Consider the following 27139-nt stretch of genomic DNA (forward strand, 5'->3'; position numbering starts at 1 on the left):
AACATCACGGGACTGCTCATTTCCGGATAACGATGACGCTTTGCAATAGGAGGAGGAGCGAAATGACGTCACGACGTCTATCTATCGACTCTTTTCTTTAACTATTCGACAAATCAATATGCGTATGTATGTACATATAGTATCCCAGGTCTTTTCTCATCATTTAAAAAGTTATATAAAATGCATATTTCAGTATTATATCATTTTTGTCAGTGTTTTGTAAGAACTGCTTCCATAAATCTCCTTGTTGGAGTTAATTACACATAAACTGCAGAAGGTGCAGTTGTGTAATTACCATAATTAAAATGACAAAACTACATGAAACGCAACCTGGAGAAGTCCCGCGATAGGAACCACATTACCCACAATGCCCCGGTCTCCGTAGAAGAAGGAAGCGAACGCCACAGCGGACTCGATTCGAACGTTTTGTTTATTCAATGGGACATTTTTTCGTGCATGAGGTTGGAGGTGCTCCGGATGAAAATGAGCTTCCAGCTGTTCTCGTTTGAGACTTTGGTTCACGCTGCATCCGGAGCGGCGGTAAGTAGAAACCGGGCCCGATAAAGAACACTTGTTTCTACCGAAAGGTTTATTTGATTTAAAGGGTCAGAGATCCAGTAGCTTCAGATCCTTCAAGGAAAGACCTGCTTTATGATTTGCAAACGTTTGTCCCTTTCAATCAGAATAATGTGTGGCCGGCGAAAGGTTTCTGTTAGTCATTAATCCAAAGGGCATCTCTGTTTTCAGGGTGGCGCAACTGCCCTGACCGCGTTCTTCCCTCTGGAGACCGCAAGACTGAGGCTTCAAGGTAAGACACAAGTCAGGCAAAACGTGTAAAAACGTACAGGTCGAATTTTCAATGTCAATTTTCATTTATTGTTGCCAAGAAGCTTTCTTTTTGTTTGTGTTCAGTGGATGAAAATAGGAAGGCCAGATCAACTCCAGTTATTCTGAGGGAAATTATCAAAGAGGAAGGACTGTAAGTGTAAAACAAATATAGAAATATACATTTGATGTCAGCTTTGTCAGTTCATATGTTTATATAAAGTTTATAAACTGTTCTCATGGTTTAAACATAGTAAATATAAGTTCTATGAGTGTAGGCGACACAACTCCTAACCTTAACATTGTGTAAAGTGTCACTAAAACATAAGTGCAAGCAGTACACAAAAACGATTGTGTGTGTGTGTGTCAGTACTACGGCATCCTACACATATTGGCTTCATTGTTATTTGATCCAAAACAAACAAAACTGATAAAGGATGTGTTTCTGTGTTTGCCGTCCTCCACTGCAGGTTAGCCCTTTACAGAGGTTGGCTCCCAGCTATCTGCAGCTTGTGCTGCTCCAACTTCGTCTACTTCTACTGCTTCCATAGTCTCAAGGCCGGCTGGCTGAGGGGAAAGCAGTCGTCACCCAGCGTTGATTTAATCACAGGCCTCGTTGCAGGTAAACGTCATGAACTTGTACGACGAAAGCCTCGTTTGGGTGCGCTTCGGTCATCGCCCTCTGTGTCTTCAGGCGTTGTGAATGTGCTTCGGTCATCGCCCTCTGTGTCTTCAGGCGTTGTGAATGTGCTGGTCACCACGCCTCTGTGGGTCGTCAACACCAGGCTGAAGCTGCAGGGTTCCAACTTCCGTAATGCAGACATACGAGTTACTTCCTACACTGGCATTTGGGGTAAAATGATCATTGTTTCATCAATGTGCATGCTTCTGTGATGAAAAGGAGTTTGGAATTTGAATACTCTAGTTATAACCCTTTCCCCCACTCTTTTCCAGTAATGGCTGATTTGTTTTAATTGCTTGCAGATGCATTTATTCAGATCATCCACAGCGAGGGTTTGGGAGCTCTGTGGAACGGGACGTTCCCCTCCCTGCTCCTGGTGCTGAACCCCGCCATCCAGTTCATGATTTATGACGGAATGAAGAGGCGGCTGAGAGGAGTTCCCAGAGAGGTTGGTGAACACCTTCCTGCCATTCCAGGCCGGTTGATCAGACGTAGAGGAGGATAACCTGGGAGTTTGAAATCCTCCGTACCAGCATACTTCACAAAAGTGTAACATTTTCTTCTTTTTTTCCGTCCAAGCTGTCATCTGTTGAGGTCTTCATCATGGGTGCTGTCGCCAAAGTTGTTGCCACCGTTGCTACGTACCCACTGCAGATTATACAGTCTGTTCTTAGGGTAGGTTTCATGTATCTGTTTACTCACAACTGCCAGTAATTCAGATTTCCAAATATTACATTTTTGCACAATGAGACCAAATGTTGAAAAAAATTCCTATCCTACATTGGTAAAGATTTTTTTTTTTTTTTAAAGCTGTTGTATATCATTAGCCTCATAGCATAATTGTCCATTGTCAATAGTCATTACCTAAGACTTAAGTAATTATGCTATGAGGCTAACGATATGGCGCTTCAATGACTTCACATCAAACTTTAACGGGCTCTCTCCTGGCCCCATCTTTCTGTCATGTTTCATGGAACTCTGTCCTCCAGTTTTTGTGTAATTCTAACAAGCAAACTAACAAACAAATGGACACTGGTGAGAAATATTTTCCTTGGTTGGAAGTACAAAAGACTTTGCCATTTTTAAAAAAATGACATGCTAATGAACAGTTGTGTGTGTTTTTTTTTTAAACCAAATGCTACAGTTTGGTCAAGTCAGCAACTCAAAAGAAAAGTCAAAACTCCTGTCCAGTCTCAGGACTATCAAGTCGCTGTTGGCCAGCAGAGTGAGGTGAGTGCATGTTTGCAGCAGTTGTCAGTAAACATTTCCTGACTTTAACTGGCGGCTTGTTCTGACATGTTGAGATCAGAGTAGCATCAGCAAACAGAGATTAGACATCTCCACTAGCATACTTGACATGAACATGCATATGACTGTGGCGTCTTCATGCAGGTTATATAGAGTACTTTTATTTTATTTTAAATGACACGTGCAGGACCCACCTCTGTTGTATGTTTTTCAACTTGCTCTGATTTTCTTACTTTGTGTGTGTGTAAATACTGAAAGCTAATGTTGCTACCACAGAAATCGCATCACTGCAGATGATTGAAATGACAATCCTGCCTTGATCACAATAAAAACAGAAATTGGACGCCGCCTTGTATGATAATTCTGAGAGTGCTGAGTTCACCACATTTAATGACAATTTTTCACGGGTACCTTCCTGCTTCTCCTGTGTGCGTTTGTGTGCACAAGAAGGAAAATACATGCGATGCAGTATGGATGAATCTATGTTAACATCAGTTTCACATATAGCTATGTTTGATCCTGTTTCCTTCCATAGGAAATACGGCCTGTTGGGTCTATTTAAAGGCCTGGAGGCCAAGCTGCTGCAGACGGTGCTGACAGCTGCCCTCATGTTCCTGCTCTATGAGAAGATTGCCGGCTGCACCTTCAGGGTCATGGGATTGAGCATCCAACACTACAAGAGACGCTAGCTGGTAGGACAGCTTGTACAACGTGTATAAATTACGTAATTTCATAATCCACTTCTAGTTTTTTACTGGTCTCAAGACACCGTCTGGCTTTCTCTAAAAAACAAGAAAGTCATTTGTGAAGAATGCAGTGCGAGATTCATTTGGAATGAAATGAAAACCAAACGCTTCCTCATTCTTTGCTCTCAGGTTCACATCAGAACATCTATACTTCTCCACTGAGTGCCTGAAGCAGGCCCACAACCAGTCTCCCATCAGAGCGCCTGTTCATCCTGATGGTCAAAGTCAGCTTTTAGCAAGAGGAACCGGATGAAATTAAAGTTCGCTTCCACACACCCGGTGAATGCATACTGTGAAGACAATGACTCTGTTTATCTTCAACCCCGACAACAGAATGATGACAAAGACACACAAAAAAAGAGACATTTCATAGTTTTTTCAAAGTTGTACGCTCATCTTGAATTTGATGCCAGCAATACATTATACAACTTCTGTGATGGGGTGGTGTTTATGTGTCTGGTATGGCGGTACTCGAGTGCGCATAATATGCGTGACCTGCACATTTATGAAGCTACATTAATGCTGAATGATAAATATACAGGTTTGGCACAGCATAGGCTGAGTAGACAAAATATTTTTCCATTAAGATGATGCCAAACTGAAATGTAATTTAGACAGATATATGTATATATATATTATTTTATTCTATTTACAGTTGTTTGTTGTTCTGTACATTTGTTCTTTGAAAATATTTGACCCACACCCAAAAAGCATTTTAATTGATTGATTTGTTGGTTTGCGATGCATCACGTTCAAGATGCAACACAAGGATCCCTATATTTCAAATACCAGTAAGTATAACTAGTAACTAAGATTAAAAGCCCTGGAATAATAGTAAAATGTCAATTTAAAATCAAAACTACAAAAAATGCGTGTTTAAAAGTTACCTCTGGCTTTGGTTTTAATCCATGCGTGATTCTGAAAGCGTGACGGGATGATGTGACTGCAGAGCACTGGCAGCGTTGAGATCGCCTCAATAAACAGTATCAAAGTTAGTAAATTTGTGCCTTTTGAAAACCATGGCTTCAACAATCAATGCTGTCCTATGTCCTATGTCCTATGCTGTGAAGAAGTCAATGAGGTGCGCGTTCCTTCGGCACTGTGGCCCGTGGATGGCTCGCGATGGTGCTTGCTCGGCCGCACCATTCTTTTAGCTCTGCAATGGATTAATGGATTTAAGACCAGGTTAAACACTTGTGCTTAATAATTGTAATGCAGTGATGTAATAATTATGGTATCAGCACTAGTGATGGTAAATTTGATTATTTTTACTGAATCGAGTTTGAATGAACTACTCACTAAAGTGAATTGATTTATTTGAGTAATTTGAGTCACTGAGTCAGTTACCCAGAAGGTGCATAGAAATATACTTGTGAATACAAGTTTCACCTGCTACCGATTGATGCTGCTAAAACAGCTTATTGTAACAGGGAAATAATAAATGTCATTGAGGGAAAAGAGCAAAAGATCAGGAGTTCTCAAAGGGAAAACATTTATTTTTTTGTTCTCTGCATAAATTAAATATAAATACAACAGCGAAAAATGTGTATAAACAGTGCAGCATTAGAAGAAAAATACATATATACAATACACTTGTGCAAAAGCAATAAATAAAAAAGTATCTTTATTATTATTAATTGTGTTTCCGCCAATATTCCCAAAATATATTTTCTAATCTAAATTATATAATAATAAGGCGGCATTAAATAGTTTCTGATAATTCCGGACACTAACGTTTATCTTCAGAATAAACAGTGGACTAACTGACTGACTATCGATTTTACTTTAGTCTCTTAATGATCTTTGTGAGACAAACAGAACGTGCGGAGCACTGAGATTAAAAGCCATCAGAACCTCATAGAACCCCATCACATAATCGCTTTAAAGATGAACAAGATAGCAATTATTGTGATGCAATATAAGATTTATGCGTTTTTGTATTATTTTTTATTGCAGTACGTGCAAGTTCATGGTGTGTGCATGCAAAGATAGGCGAGCTGAGAGTGACGGATCTCAGCCAGAAAATGTACGGAATCTCAGGCTTCATCTTCCACTTGCAGCTGTGTGAAGGCCACCAGGCTCACGCACCAGCTTCTACTCAAATCACACACAGAGTGAGTAACAACACCTGCTCAGCCACGTACAGGTGGAGTATAAACTAGATCATCTCACAGAGGAAGCGCTCACGACCTCTTTCATGTGTTTGCAAAGGAGCGGGAAGCAGCGATGAATCACAGCCATGTTTCCATCAGATCCACTTGAAGAAATTGAGCAATTCAGCAAAAATAGTCAGTGTAGGAGCGTTTTAAGCTTTGTAAATCTTTCAATCAACTAATTTATCTTTTTTTTGTTGGAAATGGAGAACAAGACTAGAACAAGAGAAGCTGGATAGAGACATTGAACTGGCTAAACTGTGGAGAGAGCCCACGCATAGCTTCTGTGCAAGCCGAGAAGTCCGGTTGGTTCCGCCTTTTGCTGAAGCAGAGGTTGACAAATATTTTCAGCATTTTGAGAAGGTGGCCGAAAAAACATTGGTCCTTATTATTGCAAAGTGTCATTAAAGGAAAAGCGCAGCAGGCTTATTCAGCGTTATCAGTGGAAGACTCATCCAAGTACGAGGAGGTTAAGAAAGCCATATTAAAGGCATATGAGTTGGTTCCAGAGGCTTACAGGCAGAAGTTTCGTGGTCTCAGAAAAACCGATGCTCTGACTTACAGTATGTTGTTTGCCCATGAGAAAGAGGTGTGCGTTGAACGTTGGTGCACCTCAAGAGCTGTGGACGGGGTTTTTAACAAACTGAAAGATTTGGTGTTGGCGGAGGAGTTCAAGCGGTGTGTGAAAGAAGAGATGAAATCATACCTCGAGGAGAGGGAAGCATCGAAACCCTAACCCCAAGAAGCTGCAAAACTAGCCGATCAACTCATTTCAGCTCATCTTTTTTTTGTCTTTACCTCTCAGATATATCCCAGGTTAAGTGCATCAAGGGCTATCAGGCCAAGGAAAACGATGAGCTAACACTGGAGAAGGCCGACATTCTTCATGCTAAGACAAAGACAAGTGATGCTAAGACTCTCTAAGACACAGTAAAACTGCGTCCAAATGAATTTGTGGACCTGGAATGATTTTAGAAGGTTTGTGTTGCTCAATGGCTGCATGAGCTATATAAACACTCAAATGGAAATGTGTGTGGAAATATTATTTGACATCTGGAGGCTTTGTCTTTCACCAGGCTGGGTTGAAGGCATCGGGCTGTCTGATGGGGAACGGGGCTGGTTCCCCAAAATCTATGTGGAGGAAAGCACAAGTCGCAGTGCAAGACTCCGCAACCTCAGAGAAAATATCCGCATCAAATGTGTCACACGCAAGCTGGAGGGGATTAACACTTTCATGGCAATTTGTAGTTTTTCAAAGGTACAATGCTGTGGCAATTTTATTTTTTAGAATTGCGCCAACATGTTTTGCTGGTCTACGGTATCTAGCACTGAAGGGTCTCCAATGTGCTCAAACTTCATTAACTTGGCAGAATCTCTCCGTCCTGTTGACACTGTATTTCCAGCACAGCTGATACCCGGAAACTATACTTTCATAGCATTTCTGAAATCACATTCTCACATCCTCAGAGCTCCTTTTAAAATTCGTTATGCAATGTCCATGATTGAATAACAGCACCAATAGACAACGTTATGGGTGAGATTGTTTCGTCTTAATGTTAAATTAGTTAGGAGGCAAGCATGTGATACCAATCACATAATGAAATCATGGTGAAAGTCCACGTGTCATTGCCTTGTGCTAATCAAAATCTCAAACCTTGCAAGTTTTTCTTTTATAGATATTTTTATAATAGGTAAACAATAGTGCATTCAGGACCTTGAGTTTATTCAGCATTTTCAGTTAGATTTAAATTTCTGCATCAGTGACAACAAATACATTACAGTCAATGTTCCCTCTAATTTTGCGTGCGTCTGAGCAAACACACGCACTCCCTGGGCAGACCCTCGGACAAATGTGAGCAACGTCATAATAATACATTTTATGTTGAACGCACTTTATATTTGAAAGCAAACCTCAAAGTGCACAATAGTATAAAAGAAACACAAAAACAAGAGATAAAATCAACAAATAAAACATAAAATTAACAAGCAAGGGAGGTCCAACATTTGTTTTTCTAAACAAGTATACAGAAGAGAAAAGGTGTTAACTGTGGATGATGATGAGTATATATTTTTTATTTATATATCATAGTATTTTATGGTTTATTAATGCAAGTATTTATGTTGAATATTTTGCTATAAACTGAATAATAGGGTTGACATTTTTTTTAAATAGGGAGTCCACTTCTTCCAATTCCTTTTTTGAACTATGTGCTTGTTTTGTTATGTCTTTTCTTTCTTTTTTTTTATCAGTATTTCTTTCCTTTGTATCTACAAATAATTTTATATATTTTTTTATACATGTTCAAAAACAAAATTCATTCATTCATTCATGTGGAACTCCTCGCCTGCAAAATACAGTATTTAACCAAATTTGTCCTGTGTCCTTCTCACGTTGACGGTTGGACATGTTGTCCAGGTTGATGTCCTCGCCTGCCTGCAGCTTTGACTTTATACGCATCGGCTGGTCCAAACACTTCAAGACTATTTCTGGATGCTATTTTAATACGCTTCATTAAACTAAGTTCTCTTTCATATTCTGCTCTGGATGCTTGAGATGCAGCACAAACAGCTGAGATGTTTGAGCTCCTAGATTTTAGTGCTGCAGCACCACGTCTGAGAAGGTGCTGATTGACCCACGTTTAAGTTTTAGCCTCATTATGGACTTGAATTCAACACATTCACTAGTAACGACCTCCAGAATGTGGGTTCTGCAGAACAGCCTCACACTTTAATGACCTCCAGAATGTGGGTTCTACAGAACAGCCTCACAGTAATGACCTCCAGAATGTGGGTTCTGCAGAACAGCCTCACAGTAATGACCTCCAGAATGTGGGTTCTGCAGAACAGCCTCACAGTAATGACCTCCAGAATGTGGGTTCTGCAGAACAGCCTCACAGTAATGACCTCCAGAATGTGGGTTCTGCAGAACAGCCTCACAGTAATGAGAGAGAGAGCGAGCGAAGCACGGAGCGGAGATAGGAGGTATCGAGGAAAAGGGACTTTATTATTAAGTGCAAGTGGAATAAAACAGCTTCATCTGTCCAGCTCGTCTGGCGTGTCCCTTTAGCTTTAGCATTGCTGCACTTTAGCTTCGTTCACCAGCGTGAAGGGAGTTAACCCCGGAGGAGAGGAACGATCTCCCCGGTGTCACCTAACCACGGTCCCGAGACCAGAACCGGAAAGGGTTTACAACATATTCATCCGACCACTTTCTTTTTTTGCTCGACATAGTTAGCCTGGATTAAAATCACACGACGCACGACCAGGACAGTCCCACGTTGAATACTGGGCGCACTAAATTCCCTGCAGCCAGTGACGGCCAAGAGGGGGCGTGTCATCACGAATTGACACGATGAGTCGGGGGCGTCTGGACCTCCGCGGCCTTGTCATTAAGCGTCTTCACATCCACATCGGCCACGCCGCTTCGTTCACTCAAACACCTGTGGACGTCGATTAGCTGCGTAAAGACGCACGTAACTCTCATCGTTAGCTGCAGCACCGGGCACCGGGCACCGGTTACCGGTTACCGGTCACTGGCCACTCACTGGCTCACATTGAAAAGTAGCACAGGATGAACTTTTACGTGTTTCTTTTATTTTACATTCAGGTTGGATTTTGTTTTTGTGCGCCGCGGAGATTTTCGCTGCGCAAAGACCGCATCAGCAGTGCGCAATTGCGCACGCGCGCAGTTTAGAGGGAACGTAGATTACAGTACTTGTTGTTTCCTGTTCTCTGTTCCTGTAGATCTACGTCCTGTCCAGCAGGAGGCAGTAATGCTCTTCACTAACAGTACTGTACGTTGATTTGAAATAATAAAAGTATAATAAAATAATGTCAAATGTACATAATATATGTGAATATACGTCTGTAAGCTGTTAAGATGACAGCAGATTCAAATGTGTATTAAATGATTAAATCTCACAGTAAAGCGCTACAGACAACCCTCACTGTTCAACACATCTCGATCATGGCTCTGAAGTACCATCACCACAAAGCTGGTTTGCTCTCCCACCAGTAGTTAAATAAACCCAACGTTCCCTATGTTTTTCTAAGTTTGAGGATTCAATGAGCATTAATTATTATTAAACTTTGTCTAATCCAACAATGTGTTCCCCACTAGGTCGCACTTTAACATGTGGTGCTTTTCCTGCGTTCAGGTCTCACTTATTTTATGTTGGTTGTCTCTGTTACTGTGTTTTACGGGATGTTACCACTTTGTGTGTGTGCGCGTCTGTACATTTATTCCTATGATGCAGGGCTGATAAAGCATATGGATGCTGTATGCTCTTCCGACAGTATTCAAGCTCTGCTGCCTCCAGACAGGCTTACCTTGGATAGGAAACCCTCTCCATTAGTGAGTGTGTTTAGTCTGCTTGCGCCTGTAGACAGGAAGATAAACCGCTTGTCTGCAGAGTAGAGAGGGTTGTTGACAGCGGGAGATTTCCTTTTGGGGTTATACGGTTTAGAAAAAGAGAACAATGGCTGTAGGATTTTGCTGCTGAGGGTAAAGAAGATGGGTAGGCTGTCCGGCTTGTGTCCCCTCAGGATAGAATTAGTTTCATTTGAGCGCAAATTTGGAGGAGAAAATGTCTCTGTGCATAAAAGTGTGTGCATGTGAGAAAAGAAAGATATATCTCTGTCTGTTTGAGGTTGGAGTGAGACATTACATCTCTGTGTCCATGTGTCAGATGAGAGGCAGCTGCCTGCCAGTCTCCTGTCTCCTGCAAGAAGGGGCAGAGATTACAGTCAGTTGTTTGCATCTTGAGTCACATCACTGGAAATGCTATCTCAAGCCTCACGGTTTTTCATTGACTTTCCACCTAAGTAGTTAATGCATAATTAGGGGAACAATGGAATGCTATTAAAAAAAACAAAAAAACCCGTGTCCAACTTCTTTACTCGATTATGCATCAAAATGTGTATATCCTGGTCCATTCTCCATCCATAACTAGGTTTCAAAGAAATCTCTCTGGCTGTGTTTGCAAAGTCCAGCTACTAAGTAAACAAGCAAGCAAACAACAATCAAACCAACAGGGAGACAAGCAACCCGACAAGCTCAGTCGACAGAGCGCGAGACTCTTGATCTCGGGGTTGTGGTTTCGAGTCCCGCATTGGCTGTTGGGGTTTGTAATTTATTGTAATTTATGTAATCTATTGTCATTCATTGTCGTTCTGCATCAGTGGTGTAATTTATTTTAGATTTATAGTTAGTTTGCACCGGTGGTGTAAAATCATTTTATTTTTCTAATGTTACTTTGCATCAATTGAGTTATTGAATATTGGTTTTATTTTTATTATTTTTATTTGTATTGTTAAATTTGTATTGTTAATTGTCGACGATTTATGTACTAAGGACTTTCAACAGAAATGCTCCTCTTAGGCAGGATGTTTGACTTTATTTGTACTGTAATACATGCTACTGTATGACTGTACTTGTACTCTAACATTCTATCTAATAAATATATTCATCATCATCATCATCATCACAAATAAGTAAGCAAACAAACAACTAAACACAAATGGACTTTGAAGAAAACACAACCCAGGCTTTTAAAATCAGGTAAGTAGGAAAGATGGTGATGAATCAATGGTACTGACAATTTTTAATAATTTAATCTTAAATATTATTCCATAAAAAATTAGTAATCTATTTTTAATGCTCTGTTTTAGTCTCTCTGAGCGGCCTCATTTCAGAACGGCGCACAGTCAAAGTGCCTGATTTTTTAAAAAAGGGGCTGCGAGTCAGAATAAAAGAGCATCAGTCGAGAAAATCTAAAAACTAAATTACTAAACTGCTCCTGAGAAATCTTTGTGATAAATATCATCATCATCTGGATTTGTAATGCTTTGTGTTCTCCAACAGCTCCAAAGCGTCTTTACTTCTCCATGGAGCTTCACTTCTGTCACTGATGGAATTGTTTAAGTGGCAAAAAGAAGCTTCAGATAAATGGATGCGACCGTGTGCATCGATCTGAACCGCATCTCCGCAGGCTGTGAAATGAATGTTTAGGAGTGCATGCGGTAGCAGCTCATGATGCACTGCTGGAGTGTCAGATCGCACCAGACTACAGCATGGAGAGATGGTGCAGAGAAAGACGGGAATCTTAGCGACTTGTTGGAAAGACAAACAAACTTGTAGATAAATGAATGAGCTTGTGGCTGACTGATGTGAGACATCTCCTGTGTTGTAAATGATATCTGCTGTTAATTTGGCATAGTGAGGAAGTCTGGAGGCTCAAAGAGGGGGGGGGGGGGGGGGGGTTGCATAGAGAACATTCCAGAATAAAATCACTCAAATGAACATCAATGAGAGGTCACGGCATGATTGATGTCTCTGTGGCTCCAGAACCCCTCACAGATGCATCGTGAGCTGATTAGATAACAGGCCCTTTGGAATTGGTTGGTCCTCTGCATTTAGCACGAGACTTATCTCAACGATCCACGCCCTGGCTCTGAGCGCATATAGCATTATCTCTCACGCTATTAATTGGATTAATTGCGATTGTATTCAGGAGCCCTTTGGCGAGCGCTGCTCATCTCCTCTGTTTGCTAAGTGGAAAGTGGAAAATGCAATATACTCTTAATCTCTGGATCTGCCTTGTAAACAATTTCCTTTCGGTCCATAAACAACTGTAAACAAAACCGTAATAAAGCGCTCTTTTGGAATGAAATCATTGGCACTTGCATTTGAGACTATTTGACTGGTGGGCTCAATTCCGAGATAGAACTCCCCTCGAGTAAGTGGATAAATATAAATATGTAGTTCATTGGTTTGATTCATGCAAGCCTCACAGTGGCAATGAAACTAAATTACAGCCTGATAATCTGATATTAATCTATAAATTGTTTTACTCTACAGGTTTGGAAGAGAATTATCTCTCAGTCGATGCAGCCAGTTCTAGGAAAAGCATCAGTGCCTCAGAAACAAGTCATCATTCTCTCAGCTGTTTTACACACTGAGGGACAGCAGCAACTGAAGGAACCCAGACAGCTCTACTGGGTGGGATCATCATCTGGTGAAAATCTTTTTTCCTGTTATGCCAAAAGGATCCACAGTCCGGATGGAAGTGTCTTGATGTCCAGTTGCGCCCCAGGGAACCCATGATGACCCCTATTTATAAAAGGAGTATACCAGCCAATAACACGGCTCCATCCGCGCCGTGTTTAACAGCTCTATGAACAGGTGTGTGTCACTGTGCTCGCTGCAGCGTTGAGCGAAGATCAAACATCATTAATCAGTCAGGATTTATATCAAGGTTTCCCTCCACCTCTGATATTGTTTTCGTTCAGTGTCAGCTTCTGCTGGTTTCTGCTTCCATCTCTCTATCCTGGGTTCAGACACAATTGCTGCTCACAAAAACTCGCAACTTCTCCGTTTCGCCTCTGAAAACATCTGCCTCTCTTTGACAACATGTGCTTACATGTGTATTCACTTGTGTGCGCTGGGCTGAGCAGTTCGGTGGTGGGTTTAATAACTAGTCAAGATGGAAAAGCTCACATTGATTCAAATTCCAAAGCAATGCGGCGGCTAGCCCAACTGGAGCTTCACCTCAGAATACGGTGTGAAACGTGTAGGTTATTAATGCCGGACTCAGAAGGCAAGTTACCGGGAGACTCATTTGTCTGGCTGCTCTAATCTGAAAGATGCCACACAAATCAATGTCTGACTTCTCACCCCTCCTGGCTGTCTGGGCGTGTTTTCGCCTCTTTTGTATTTGACATGGCATTCATGGTCGGATGTTGTGGCCATCTTTTCTGATTAGTACACTATGGCTGAATCGGGATGCAACGCAGCTTTAGGTAAATATTAATGTGCACAAAGAATCTGCATTAAGAACCTATTCGCTGTGGAGCTCATAACTAGTTGGACATCAGGTCTCAGTGGCTGTTGGTCCATTTTACATTTGGAGGGACAGACACTTTGATTCACTATAAATAAGCATAGAATGCAGAATATTATTGTTCAATAATTGTGAATAGTTGATTAGGATGAGAAAACCTTGGTTACTTCTTTGTTTGCAAATATTTCCCGATTTTCAGCCACCTGATTCCTCTCTGCTCTTTCAAGAGAGCAGGAAAATCTTCCTCCACAAAGCAACAGCTAAGGTGGCAAATGAAAGATGGTGCGAGGGATAGGATGAGCGTGGGCGTTGGACAGATTGGGAAGTACTGTTTTTACCTCCTCGACACTTAATAGCTATCACTTTTTGAAATTCCCATCGAGCTGCAAGTATGACTCAGTCCGGCGTCTTGGATAACTGGACGAGGCACCGAGGAGCAGTGGGTGAGCGCTAAAAACAGCCACGCTGTGACATCGATCTCAGAAGCCTTAGCATCACGATTCTTCATCAGCATAAATCACACACCTCTCATGTTGAAGGGCTCTTCTTAATTGAAACCGTTGAATGCAATCATTAGCCACAGTGTCACATTCATGGTTCGCTGCGTTTGGATCTGTGCTTTTAATAATCGGGCCGTAATGAATAACGCTTCAGATCCACTGGTGATAAAACGACGTTTATATCCGAGATGGATGACAGCAGACAACCCGGCGACCTCAGTGTTGTTAATGTTCACTTTATGAATCTATTATCATGCCTGGTGTCTGTGTTGGAGCTTTACAGCATTCTCAGGCATGATATCGTTATTTTTGATCGAAAGGATTATTGTGATAAACAACCGCCCACTAAATTACTAAAGTGTCGACCTTCAAACAGGAAAGCTAATCACATTAAATTAAGACAAAGCAAAACTCTTTCTTTCTTAAAAGTGTAAATTAACTAATTATGTGATCCTTACTGTCAAATGCGGTGCCAATAATCTGGTTGTATTGTGCTCGGGCACATAGCACTACAACGTGCACGCCGTGCATTGCAGCATGGAAGCTGATGCCGCCATGGCGCTCTGTTCTAATTCTTTACAGCGTTGCATGATTCAGCAGTCTATAGCTGTGCTGCAGAGATAATGTGGTAGCTTTGAGGCTTTGCACAAAGGTGTCCCTTGTCCCCGTGATGCTGTGTGCCAATGACGCCTTTGGCAGGGGGGGGGGGACACGGGCTGCGGTCTAATGCCTTGGCATCAGCTGTTGGAACTGGGATCGGAGGATTTGATAGCTCACTAAGCTAATATCTGGGGAGACAACAAGTTAGTGGCCAGACTGATTTTTAAATGCAGTGTGACTAATTAAAGAGGGGTTTTCCAGAGCTCACAAAGCCCCCCCACCCGTCGCCATGACACAACTGGATCTTGTGCCCTCATTGGGAGAGAAAATTCAGCTTTTGAAAATCGGATTACAGTTTTTATACGCTCACAGGCACAGTGTGTTCTATGGGGCCCGGGATGGGACATGGATGTAAATATTAAAACGCACCTCCTAATAGTCCAGACAATAATAATAAATAAATAAAAACTGCATCGCTGAGATGCTTTTGTGTTTATCTGGCTTTGCTGACTGGAGCTTCACCTAAAAACGGTGAGGGGCACGAATAAACTAGTGCATTTCACGTCTCATGTAACTTCAGGTAGAAATCAGTGCCTACGCTCATATCACACCCAAACAGGCAGAATTCAGTCTTTCAAGTTTCAATGATCACAAAGGAAGTTAATTTCCCTGTGTGCACCATGTGTATTCACTGGCACTACTTAATAGAGAGGCAGACACACGACAGTTATTTTGTAAAGAGCGGCGGCCATGAATGATGATCAGCGTTGTTTGAAGTAATAAGATTACAGGGAGATGAATATGAGGCATAATCCTTTTGACTGAATCCTTCTGGCTGGATGAACGGCGTGAAGTGATTTAATTAAAGCTACACACACAAAAAAAAAATATTAATCAAGTGTGAAGCGCCGTTTAATGAATTCTGAGCTGCTGTGAGGAACAATGATGATTTTATTTGAGCAAATTTGAAATTAAGTATTATTGAATCAACATTTGGTCAGGGCTGCTATAGATTACCGAGACACCGCTTGACTTCTATTTGTCATCAACACACAGGCTTGTATTTTCATCGAAAAAAAACTCTCGTGAACTGTGTATTCCACAGAATCTCTCGTATTTAATGCTTTTACAGTCTGTAACAAGGACTATAGATTTCATTTGGAAGGGTTTAATTTTGGAATAGGATTACGATTCTTTCCTCTGCGTTGTTTATTATAATTAAATTCAAAACTATGCAAGCCTAAGTCACTCAGACACACGTGACATCGTTTCTTTTCTGGTAGCTGAATAATTAATTCAGAGTGGAGCGAACTTCCTGTCTGTGTCCTCCCGCCTCCGTCAGTCTGCCGCTGTCTGGCTGAGGAAGAGCTTCATGCACGGAACCTCGACACGCTCAACCAAGCAGCAGTTCAGCTTCACGTTACATTTCACACAAACAACACACACCGGCCCAGCGAACACACAAAGGCATGCTCAGACGTCGACTTTACATCCATGTCTTCACTTCATCCCTAAAGATAAAGCAAGAAGTCTAAACACAAACTTTCTCTAGAACACAGAACACGCACGAACGCACACGCGTACCCAAAGCTGGGATTCAGAAGTCTTCTCAAATTAATCTTGAGTATGAATGTAATTGGAAAAAATGAGCGTGAGGACTCGGTGCAGAGTATATTAAAGTCTGAAGTGAAGACTGAGTCTTGTGAGGCGACCTGGGGGGGGTTATTATTGCTTCCTCTTGTGTTCTGTTCTAATCCTGGTCTTGTTCTCGTTCACCTTCTTCTGCCTTCTTCCTCTTTGCACCTCGAGGGAAAGAACACAAGAATATGAAAGTCAGTTCCTCTATAAAAGGTTTATGACATTTCAGGCTTGTGACATGAAGAATAAACAACAACACGATATCTGTGCTACATGAAATTAGAGACGTTTTGGAACATCTGATTGTCTATTTGCTACAATTGAGATATTTCAGTAGCAAATATGCTATTTATGATGAAAATATAAATTTACTGCCATTAAAAAAATATTTTGACAAGCGTTGTCTGGTACCTTATACACCACTGAAATACTGACAAATCCTTAGTAAAGAAAATCCAAGAGTGGGTGTTCCCATCTGTGGCGTTCCTCCAGTTTGAGCTTCATGATCAAGGATAGCTCTCGTTTATCCAGCTTCATAAAAGAAAACAGAACTCTACAGTACCTCTCATTCTCCTCACCCACGCAGCTGAGACGTTCTCCTGCTACTGAGTGGAACCGTGCATCTGGAGGTTCATCAGAACCGCCTCTGATCAGCAAGGAGGACTCCTGCTGTGTTTGCACCTAACGAGGCGATGCCGTCGAAGGAAGACAGTTTAGCTTTGACGTCCATCGCCTCCAAACAAACTCGTGTAACATGACAGGCCTCCTGAACAGACTTCTAAAGCCACGCCCTCTCTGCGTTCGCCCAAACATTAAACACGGAATGAAAAGGGAGAGTTTGAGGAGTAATTGAAGGTCAACACATGAACAAACTCACTGCACGCCATTGACTGGAGGAATTTCTGTTCTATACTATAATGCCTGCCAGCTTTATTGGCCACATCACCATTCACTCCTTAAGCCTCATTCAGACTAAATCAGGCGATTAGAGCGAGGTGGGAGGACACAGCTGGGCGAGAATCACCACCAGGTCCATAAAATTGCCTCGATAGCAGCCGCTTTTTTGGCTCCTGTCTTGGGAGCGACAACTCTTGCAGAGAGGTTTTCATCGGCTTCAGCATATTTGCCAGTATCTCTGCTCTCCGGCTGGTGCCGTCTCTAAGCACCTCTCAGCAGCACAACAAACTGAGCAGTTTGGACAACTGAATGTCTTGCTTGGCCTTTATATGAGCAACTTATTGAACCCAATGTGTTTTTATGTCAACAATTAGGTCCCCTAGCTCCAAAACGAGTGAAAATTGGGGCACTCACCATATATCTGAGCTGAAAATGTGCCGGCACTGAAAGAGTTAATTGCTGTATAATAATAATAATAATAATAAAAGTGTAATATTTTAATGAAAGTGATTTCTAATTTAATGACCCTTGGCTACACTCTGTTTTAAAGAGACATATTTTGTCAAGTGCCTGATGTTGGAAGTCGTAAAAATGAAAACCGAGTTGCGTCTGTCCTTAATTTCCATGATTAATTGATAATTAAAAGATGTGTGTGTGTGTGTGTGTGCGCGTTGTAAGCACGAGTGAGCCAATGTGCTTATGTCTTCATGTTTCGATGTGGGCTCATATAAAGCATGTATTTCTGCTCGTGCGTGGGTGGAGTGACTCCAGAAGCTGAAAATAAGAGCGATTGATTCCCCGTACAGCTCGTTCTTAGTGCAGTACAAGTCTCTCCCGCGGAAAGGCACGAAAAGGTACAAGCTGGCTACCTCTGACCTCGAGGTGGACGTCTACGCACGTGCACGAAGCTTTGTTTCATTTCACATGCAGGCCCTTCTCTCCAGCCTCAGAGGAGCCGTTTGAGCCGCAGTGTGGGAGATAAAGTAATGAGCGTTATTACTTCAGCGATATGTTCTGCTGTACGCAGATGATGGTGTCCCCATGGAAACACACCAACACCAATGTCCTCTTTCTTTTTCTCTTGCATGGAGAGGAAAGACTCTCCAAGGTTCAGTTAAGCCTTATTAAGGTTTATTTTTCTTCTTTGCTTGACACCAGCGACTTCGGTTTGACCCAGAGCAGCAGGAAACCTTCCTCGGTATAATGAGGAACCGGGGGTGTGGCTGATTGTCGCATCTGTTTCCACATGAAATCAGCCACACTGTGGTTCTGACTCATTTTATCCAAGGGACAAAGGGTCTTGTAATGCAAATGGAGACCACACTTAACCCGACGGGGGGCCGTATTTGGAATGACGGCGTTTCTTAATGTTTGGACATCATGGGGCTGTCCTCGCACACCTTCTATGGTGAAATTGAATTGGTGTCATTGGTTCACCTTGAAAGCCTGTTTGCTGTCCAAGTGTTTTTGCAGGAGGAGCCATTAGAGTGGCTATTAATTAGTGTCACTGAGAATTAATGCCGACGGTTCTTGGACCTGGCTTCTCTCCAAAAACAAGAGCACATTCAAGCCAAATGGAATCATTTACAGGTTTATTAGCTGAAGAAACACCATCTTTGGTTTTGATGATTCATTCACCAACTATTTTTTAAAATTAATTTCCAGACTGACTTTTTAAAATACATTTTCTATCTTGCCGATAAAAAATGTAAGTGTTTTGATTGCGATATTTTAAAATTTTTCTCTTACAATAATAAATATTATTTTTGAAAAAACAAAACAAGGCTTGTTATTTTACTTTTGCATCAAGTCATGAAGCTTTGTGCGTCATTCAGTCCACTTTGGTGGAAGTGGAGTGGAACACATTTCCAACTCAAAAAAATATTTTACATGCATCTAATACTCTTCCCAAACTTTGCACTGACTGAGGATCCAAGCCTCAAGGAAACGAATTTTCTTCTCTGAAGTACTATTTTATTTTTATGTGGTGTACCTTATTTAGTTTTTATAATAAGGTAAGCCACATTTCCAGAGGCGCATTGGTGTGGATTGATCCACTGCAATTTTCACTAAGTTAATTTCACTGTTCTTGCAGCAGTTTTAAAGACTTTATGGAGTCCAATGTTAAAAATCGAATGAAAGTTTTATTTTCAGTCAATCTGTCATTAGCTAACCGTTGTCTTCTTTGTCACTATTCAGTTTATATTAGAAATAACTTTCTAATTTAATAAAAAATTGGTTAGTTTCTCATTCGCTGAGGCTTTCATAGTATTCGTCCACGTCTCCAACGTGACGTCTGGGCTCCCTATTGTCCAAGTTGTCCACCTATTATTTTTAGCAGCCACCATAATAAAGCCTGCTAAAGCCGGACAGGCTTATAATAAAGATGCTGGAGGAAATAATAGGACAAAACAGCCTCTCAAATGCCACCTGATTTTAGGGAGGTTTATGGAAAGTATGGAAATGTAAGATAAACGTAAATGAGAATTGGTCTTTCGTTAGATTACTATGAATTATGTAACTCTCCTCCTGATTGTTTGTCTCCTTGGAGCATTGCGTTTATAAGGCTGCTCTGGAGTCTGGCTCCCTTCACTCTGGGGAACACACCAGCAACCTTGGGAAGTAATTGGGTTATTTTTCCAGTGTATGCCACAGAATGTGAAAGGCAATTATTTGCTTCATCCCAAATTTACTTCCATTATTTATTTTCCTCACTTCAGATTAATGAGAATACAAAACAAAACAAAAATTCCACACAAACATATGCATTGACACATGTACAAGAATGGCCACATTTCAGTCGGAAAAACAGAAATAATATGCGTTTCCTTTGTTATTTTTGGGTTACATGTCCTGGAAATGATTTATTATTGGGCCCTGAACATACTTAATATTTGAAAAACATGTGCTTCTTTGTCTGGTTGCTGCCTGTGCCCTTCAGCTGGCTGAGGCAGACTGGGTGGGATGAAGCTGCTGCCGTGGAGAGCTGGGGGGGGGGGGGGGGGGGGGGGCGCCTGGCTGCTGTTAGATTTTAGCGTTCCAGCGAGCACACAGAGAATGGACAGAGAATAATGTATAAAGGACTTCTCAGCCGCAGGTTACAATGCCGCATGGCGGGGGGGATCAGGGACGTCAGTGATTCATGAAGCATAAATGCTTCATAAATGTTCTTTTTCAAATCATTTTCATAAATTCTATTTCATTCACATCTGATTTCAATCTGACCAATGCATTTTCTTTATTTGCATCGTTGTTACTGCGACAAGTAGCTTTGATTGTGTAGTTTTACTTCAGTAGCTGTTCTATCTCTTTAGTGGTAGATCTGCATGCCTTTTTGTCATATCCACCCTCTGTATTCTATTTCACATAATCCTATTCTCAGTGACTCATCCGCAGCATTCCCTATTGCCAGTTAATCAGTTCCATTATTGAAATGCCTGAGGTGATTATGAATGTAATTGGCTGTCATTAAATCCCTGTGGAATTTTCAGACCTCACAAACACAACACAGAAGAAACTGATCTTGGACTTTTGCTTATAAAGGATATGGGCAGGAGATTAAAAGATTCGGATGTGAATGAACAGAGAAAAACACACACACAGGAGGAATCCTCTGTAAACAGAAAGACAGTTGGATAATCTCAGTACAGAGAGGAAACATGTGGGACCGTGATAATGAGTTTGCTGAAGCAATAAAGTCAATGATGAGAAAACAACATGCAAATAAACACTTTTAAAATTCAGTGCACGAGTCCCAGTGTTTATGAGAGGCAATTATGGACTGTGGATTTGGAGGAAATGGCTGCTTCATCTTCAGTGCTAATGACAAGGTGTTGATTTAAGGCACATTCAATAGATCTCAATTAAAAACCTGACATTCCTAATTAAAAAATATTCTTGTGTCTTAATTCTGATATATGAATTTTCCTCAAACTGCACCTGGACCCGGACCAGTGCCATTCTTTGTGAATAATGTAATGTTTTTCCAATAGAAGGAGCAAGAAATAAAAATATTTAGCCAAAGTAAAGATAGCTAAAGTAAAAAAACAAAAGCATTAAAAATGACAAACACATTTACAAGAAAATAACCTGATATATGGTGGCTACTCATCAGTATTAAAGCACGCACATGTGAAAAAAAAATCACTAAGATTTACACATATACCTAAAAATGTACATTTATCTAATTTAAATAAACACGTCAAAAGTACATCCTCCACAAAATTCCACAGAATAAGACAGTTCCCGGCAGTCTTAGTGTTCCTGCAATATGGAATTTTACCCGGGCCCAGCTTTCAGCTTGTAAAGCACCTCCCAGTGACATTAAGCTTATTTGCCAGATCCACCGCTAAACAGCAATCGTCTGATGCGCTCGATTTCCTTCAGCTGAGTGCTTCATCTCGGTGCTAAAAATACTTCGCCTCAAAAGAGCAGCAGATAAGTTCCTGGGAGTCACAGGAAAATTCCTCTCACGAAGTATTCATTCATTCAGGGATGCTTTTAAACAGCGTCAGCTCCAGCGTCTTTTTAAGTGGCTGGTGAAGAAACCGCGGTTACAGTAATTACCGCTGCCACTCAATCTCTAAATGAGACGCAGCAGAAAATAATGGGCGTTTTTTTTCCCCATTAGTGTTTGTAGGATTCATCCAATTGTTTTAAAATGAATCCAATAGTCGCTGAAGTCTTATAATATAGACGATGTGATGGATTCACATGTTTAATTCTCACTAAGTGTAATTACTATTAAGAACGGTTTTATCCTCACCAAACCTTCCAGCGACTCTTGGACAATCTTGCTTGCTGCTCCAGCAACATTTTAAAAACAATAACAGAAAAGCACTTATTTTCTTTAGAATCTGTTGTTAAATTGGCCAATTAGGGCAAAGCTTTTAGCTTCAGATGGTTTTGTAAACGTGGCCCCCTTTATGATTATTTAATGTGCTCTTATTTGGACTTATGAATTATACAGTGGATGTCATAAGTCTGAAAGTTGTGCCGTGTGTGTGTGTGAGAGAGAGAGTAAATGGATTTATGGGATCTTGCGTGGATGCTGCATAACAGAAGTTAGACGGGAAAGTGAAGGGACAGATTTTGAGTGAATATCGTACAGGATGGACTGAAGCCAGCCTTTAAACCACAAGGCACCTGCGCCTCTGCAAAGACAAACAAGAACACAAAAGGCACTGCACGTGTGTGTGTGTGTGTGTGTGTTTAATAATGCAACATCTCATTCTTCTAGCCTCTTTTGTGTTTGAGAGATTAGGCAAAGTTTCAGAGAGTGCAGTCACAAACCCACAATGTAGTCTGTGGTCACATGCAAGAAGACAGACACAACCCCCCCGCCCACCTCCACCTCCACCTCCACCTCCACACACACATTTTATTGAGTCATTACCTGGAGGCTTATCTCTACCTCTAACCCTAACCTAACATATGCCCTTCACATCTAGTTTATAATAATAAATATAATATAATAATATAACTGTGGAGAAATTAATAAAATTGACTTGCATAAATCAGTTACCTTCATAAATCAATGTGCATTGACAGGGATTATTGATTTATTAGTTGATTAACAGCCACCATTCCACAAGCTTCTGTAACTTATTTTTCAGTGTCTCTTCTTAAACATTGAACCGGGGGTTCACTGATGAGTCATGGTTTCCTGTTTTATTTACTCTCTCACCTATCGTCGCCCTGCTCCTTCTACGTCCTCCTGCCACTGTGACTTTTACCACACTTATTGATTTCATCTGCATCTCACTGCTCAGACTGTATTTATTCTGTTTTGCCACCCTTCTGTGCCGGTTCGTGAAGCATCTCTGTGCCTCTTATGCAAGAGGTCACCAATTGAGGAGGTATGTTAGTGAATTCTTTGTGACTTCCATGTTAATTCCCGTGTTTCCTGATGGATAGCGAACATATAGTGACATGGACACACATTAGGAGTCCCGCCAGCGGTTAGTTTTCTTGTAATGCACTGCATTCGGTCTTCTTGATGTACTCGAGGCTACAAAAACTCTGGATGGATTCATTTCTCTGTTGACCATGCAGACACACTCAGGTTCACAATATTACAGCATGGAACAAACGGAGTCAGAGCACTCCATCCAGTTTATTGCCGCTGTTAGAGGAATTGCTGGTAAGTACATTTAGATGATTTCATTTGAATTGAAGGTTTAAATGCTCATTTATGTGTTCAGAAAATTTCAGAGGCTCCAAAGCCAATTTAAACTCCATTATATTACATTGACAGCTCTCCCACTGCTGCAGACATTTTCTCATTGATGCTGAGACACATTCAGTTTTTGATGGCAATATTATGTAGATGTAAACTCTCGCTGTGACAGGCAAAATAGAATATTTCTGCTTCTTTTAGTTTTTGTTCAGTCTGTGCCACTTAATATACTCACTTCTATGACTAGAAACTGCCAAGCACTATAAATTGAGTGCAAATTAAATGGATTTGATTTTAAACATCTGCTGTTCTTGTGACAATGATGAGCTCCCTCTCAACCACAAAAGAGTGAGCATCCTGTGGGGCATTGAGTGATCACGGATCTAACGTGATTTCTGAGATCTGGTTTTGGAGAAGAAGGGCGTGGTGATGCTTTGGGAGGATCCTCACCAATTCAATGCTGCATGTGAGAAACCATATACTTGGTAGCACCCATAGAACTCAGCGATGCCAAAGGAAGTTATGAGAATTGTTACAGTGCGCAAGTATGAACTTTAAAAGTTATATATATATATATATATATAGAGAGAGAGATTGCACCTCGCAGCTGGCCCTGTGTCTCTGTAACCATAACATCTTTCCCAAGGATAGGTCAGTGTTCTCTGGCTCTTATCGAACTTTACACACAAGAACTGATCCACACACACACACACACACACGCACCCCCCTCCCTTCTTTGCACTTCTGTCCTCCGACTCTGCTCTGTGACTGCAAACCTAAACCACCCACCTGGTCCCAGCGTCCCAGGACTGGCCAGCATCCTTATCGTCATGAAAATAATCCCTGCACGTTCCCAGTGCAGCTTTGTCATTCCAATCTATGTGTGTTTAATGTGTACTGTCTGTGCTTTTAACTACAACTTTGCTTTCTGTAACTTCCTAAAGACACATAGCAGCCTATTAGTGCCTGAATTTCCCTCTGAAATCAATAACGTATTCTGTATTCTGCATAAAATATTGTGTAGTATATTTAAAAGGAGTCCTATCATCACAGAATTTACCAAACTTTTACCAAAGTGCTTCAGACTACAATAGCAAAATCCATCCATGATTACAGATCAGACATTCAATTAGTTACAAGTTCAAATGGGAGTTTGAACTAACTCCATCACTTTTGAATTTGGCCCAAATAAGTCCACCATGACTAATAGCTGGTTATTGATCCTCAAGCAGACACCTTAGTTCTAAAGTATAACGTTATAATAGGTAGGGTGTAGAAGTGGCTGTTCTGCAAGTGCCTCATAGTTTGTGTGAATGAAATATTCAGAAATACTCCGCAGTATATCAGTGCATGCGACACAGCTTATCATACAGATATTTGTGGCGTTACTATACTTTGTAAAGATCACCTTCATCTTTCTGCTCCCCTTCAGGCTTATCGATTGTTAGGAGCTTCCTTGAAAAGAAAAAAATCCTACCAAGAGTTCCTCCAGTGATCGATCATCTAACACAAGAGGACACGGCTGCTGTGGGCGGACAGATGGGAATTTAAGGTTTATGTTACTGGGGAAGTTCAAAATTAAATGCACTTACACACACCGTTCTCACACACACACATACAGGCACAATCAGTCTGACGAATAGGTTCACATTGATCTGTCTGTGGGTGAAGGCGATGGCATCTCGCAGAAGGAGGCGATCAATTATTTCTTCCCAGCCATGCTTATTTTCCCCTAGAGGTTCTTATATTGGTCAAACTGTGCGTGAGGCGACATTGACTGAGAGGAGAAAGTTTTTTTTATTACCTCGGTGGTTTAATCGGCCTTATTCATCACAGCATTTTAGTGTTGTTTTCCTACATCGTTGCCTCCGTGTTTCATTACAGTGAAAATAAAAGTAAATGAAACGCAAACTAAAGATAAACTGTCATCGATGTAATTTTCAGCGCGATTGCAGCTCCTGAGGTGAAATTGATTAAACTTGGCTTTTGTGGACCTGCGTCAATTTACCTGTAAAAACAAGCCCAGTTTTGGCGCTGAAGGAAATGATTTTTGGTTGAGAGAAAAAGCAATCAGTGGTCAGACACCCACTCGTGGCATTAGAGGGGGCGAGAGAGGAGAAGAGATTCCGTCTGAAAGGCAAAGAGATGCGATACAGATAGAGAGAGGATGTTTAATTTGGCACCGTGTTCCACCGAGACACTTAATCTCCTTCAATCTCTGTTCGAGGTGAGAGCCGGGTGGCGTAGGGTGTGAGCAGCCGACGTGACAGGGGGAGAAACCACCAATCTCCCACTGTGAGTGTTTTTCCTGTGGATTGGGTGACGCCGTTCGTATAATCCTCCCATCTACTCCTTCCCCAGGACTGTCACATTCTTCAGAACTCTCATACCATATTAATATCAGAACTCTATTTACACTGTCAGCACAAACCACAAACAAATTCTGTGGCGTATCCCCACACAAAGATTAAAGATGATCTAGTGAGCCGTGGTCACGGCTCTTCAGTCAGAACATTTATTTTACCGGTGGTTTTATTGACAATTAAGTAAATTAGCAGCTAATAGCCCAGGATATTGTCCCCCTGGTGATTTGGAAAGCAACTTAAAAGTGATGGATAAGTCAGGGATGGATGATTATTGGATGTAAACCTCAGAGCATGTGTGTCAGAGGACAAGCCTTTTCCCCTTCTCTAGATGAGTCACTAAACTCGTGGAAATGTCACTGTGTGGAGCAAAAGGTACATGCAGTGACTTGGCTTGAAAGAACACAGGGGGTCTGACTGAGGATAAGAATCTCCAGACCACAGCTAACAATAACTTCTAACTTTGAAAGCCAATTTATTTCCCTTTTAACAAACAAATGGAACAAAGTATTCATCCCGACCACCGTGATCCGGTCTTATTCACGAATTGAAGAAATCAGCCTTTTTGGTGCCGGAAAAATAAAATAAAATGAAGACTTGAAAGAGGATGCAGAAAATCCTGGGACTGATATATCGCTGAAACAGCAACAAGAAGGAAGATCACTTGCTACCAGCAATGCTGACAGTGAAAGAGGATTGACTGGAATTAACACTATAACACCTCTAACTCCGAAACCATAAGGTCTCAGTGCTGATGACCCAGAAAGACTTTAAACTCTCAGGCTTCTGTAACGTAATATATTATTATTTTTAATTAAAAAATGATTGTCATGACTCAGGGCTAGATGATCTAGTTATCTATTTTAACCTGTCCTGTCCTTTCAGCCCCGCCTCCACCTCCCTGCTCGCTCTGGCTCGTCTCCGTCACCTGTGCTGCTGCTGTGACCACCTGCTGCTCATCAGCCAATCATCCTCACATTACATATACCGGCACCTTGCTCACCACTGAAGCTTTGCCAGGTTGTTAGTGATATGATCCTGCTATCCAGCCGTCCTGTCCTTTTGATTAGCCACTCTTTCGACCCTGCCAGCCTGTCTGTCTGCCTGTTTTTGACTACCCAGTTGCTGCCTTTTTTCTGAACAAACCCTGTCTCTTGGAGTTACCCCATGTCTTGTCTTTTGGGTCCTCTCCGGTGCCAGCCCAAAGCTTCACCCAAAGACTACCAGACCGACATCAGTCACATAAAGGTCGAGACAAGTTTATTTATTTAGATAAAGGAGAATCCAAGTCAGTGCTGGGCACTAGGGACTTGTGATATGAAAGACCATATAAAGGTAATGTTAAGAGTTCAGTTTAATTGTCAGTAGAAGGCATTAAAAGGAACAGACTATACCTAACTGTCTTGGAAAGGGACGTTTTGGCAAGTGATTGTTTTGCTAGGTGTTTTTATTTTTTTTTAAATGTGAT

General features: G+C 41.3%; 1 protein-coding gene across 1 annotated transcript; it reads left to right on the forward strand.

The window, feature by feature from the left end:
* The first annotated feature begins 477 nt into the window (after window positions 1–477).
* LOC137895851 (peroxisomal membrane protein PMP34-like) lies at window positions 478–3972 on the forward strand. Its single transcript, XM_068741372.1, has 10 exons — window positions 478–540; window positions 748–808; window positions 913–979; window positions 1296–1447; window positions 1562–1678; window positions 1810–1955; window positions 2087–2182; window positions 2652–2737; window positions 3291–3447; window positions 3631–3972. The coding sequence occupies exons 1-9, from the start codon at window positions 478–480 to the stop codon at window positions 3442–3444; spliced, it is 942 nt and encodes a 313-aa protein (XP_068597473.1). The 3' UTR covers window positions 3445–3447; window positions 3631–3972.
* Window positions 3973–27139: the final 23167 nt, after the last annotated feature.

The sequence above is a fragment of the Brachionichthys hirsutus genome, chromosome 7 (assembly GCF_040956055.1).
Source record: "Brachionichthys hirsutus isolate HB-005 chromosome 7, CSIRO-AGI_Bhir_v1, whole genome shotgun sequence".
Lineage (NCBI taxonomy): Eukaryota > Metazoa > Chordata > Actinopteri > Lophiiformes > Brachionichthyidae > Brachionichthys > Brachionichthys hirsutus.

Bases quoted from the DNA above. Each gene is read 5' to 3' on its own strand.
- LOC137895851 (XM_068741372.1), top strand. From the start codon at position 478: ATGAAAATGAGCTTCCAGCTGTTCTCGTTTGAGACTTTGGTTCACGCT. The intron at 1,956-2,086 runs GTTGGTGAACAC...TTTCCGTCCAAG, and splicing joins TGAGAGGAGTTCCCAGAGAG to CTGTCATCTGTTGAGGTCTT. The intron at 2,738-3,290 runs GTGAGTGCATGT...TTCCTTCCATAG, and splicing joins CTGTTGGCCAGCAGAGTGAG to GAAATACGGCCTGTTGGGTC.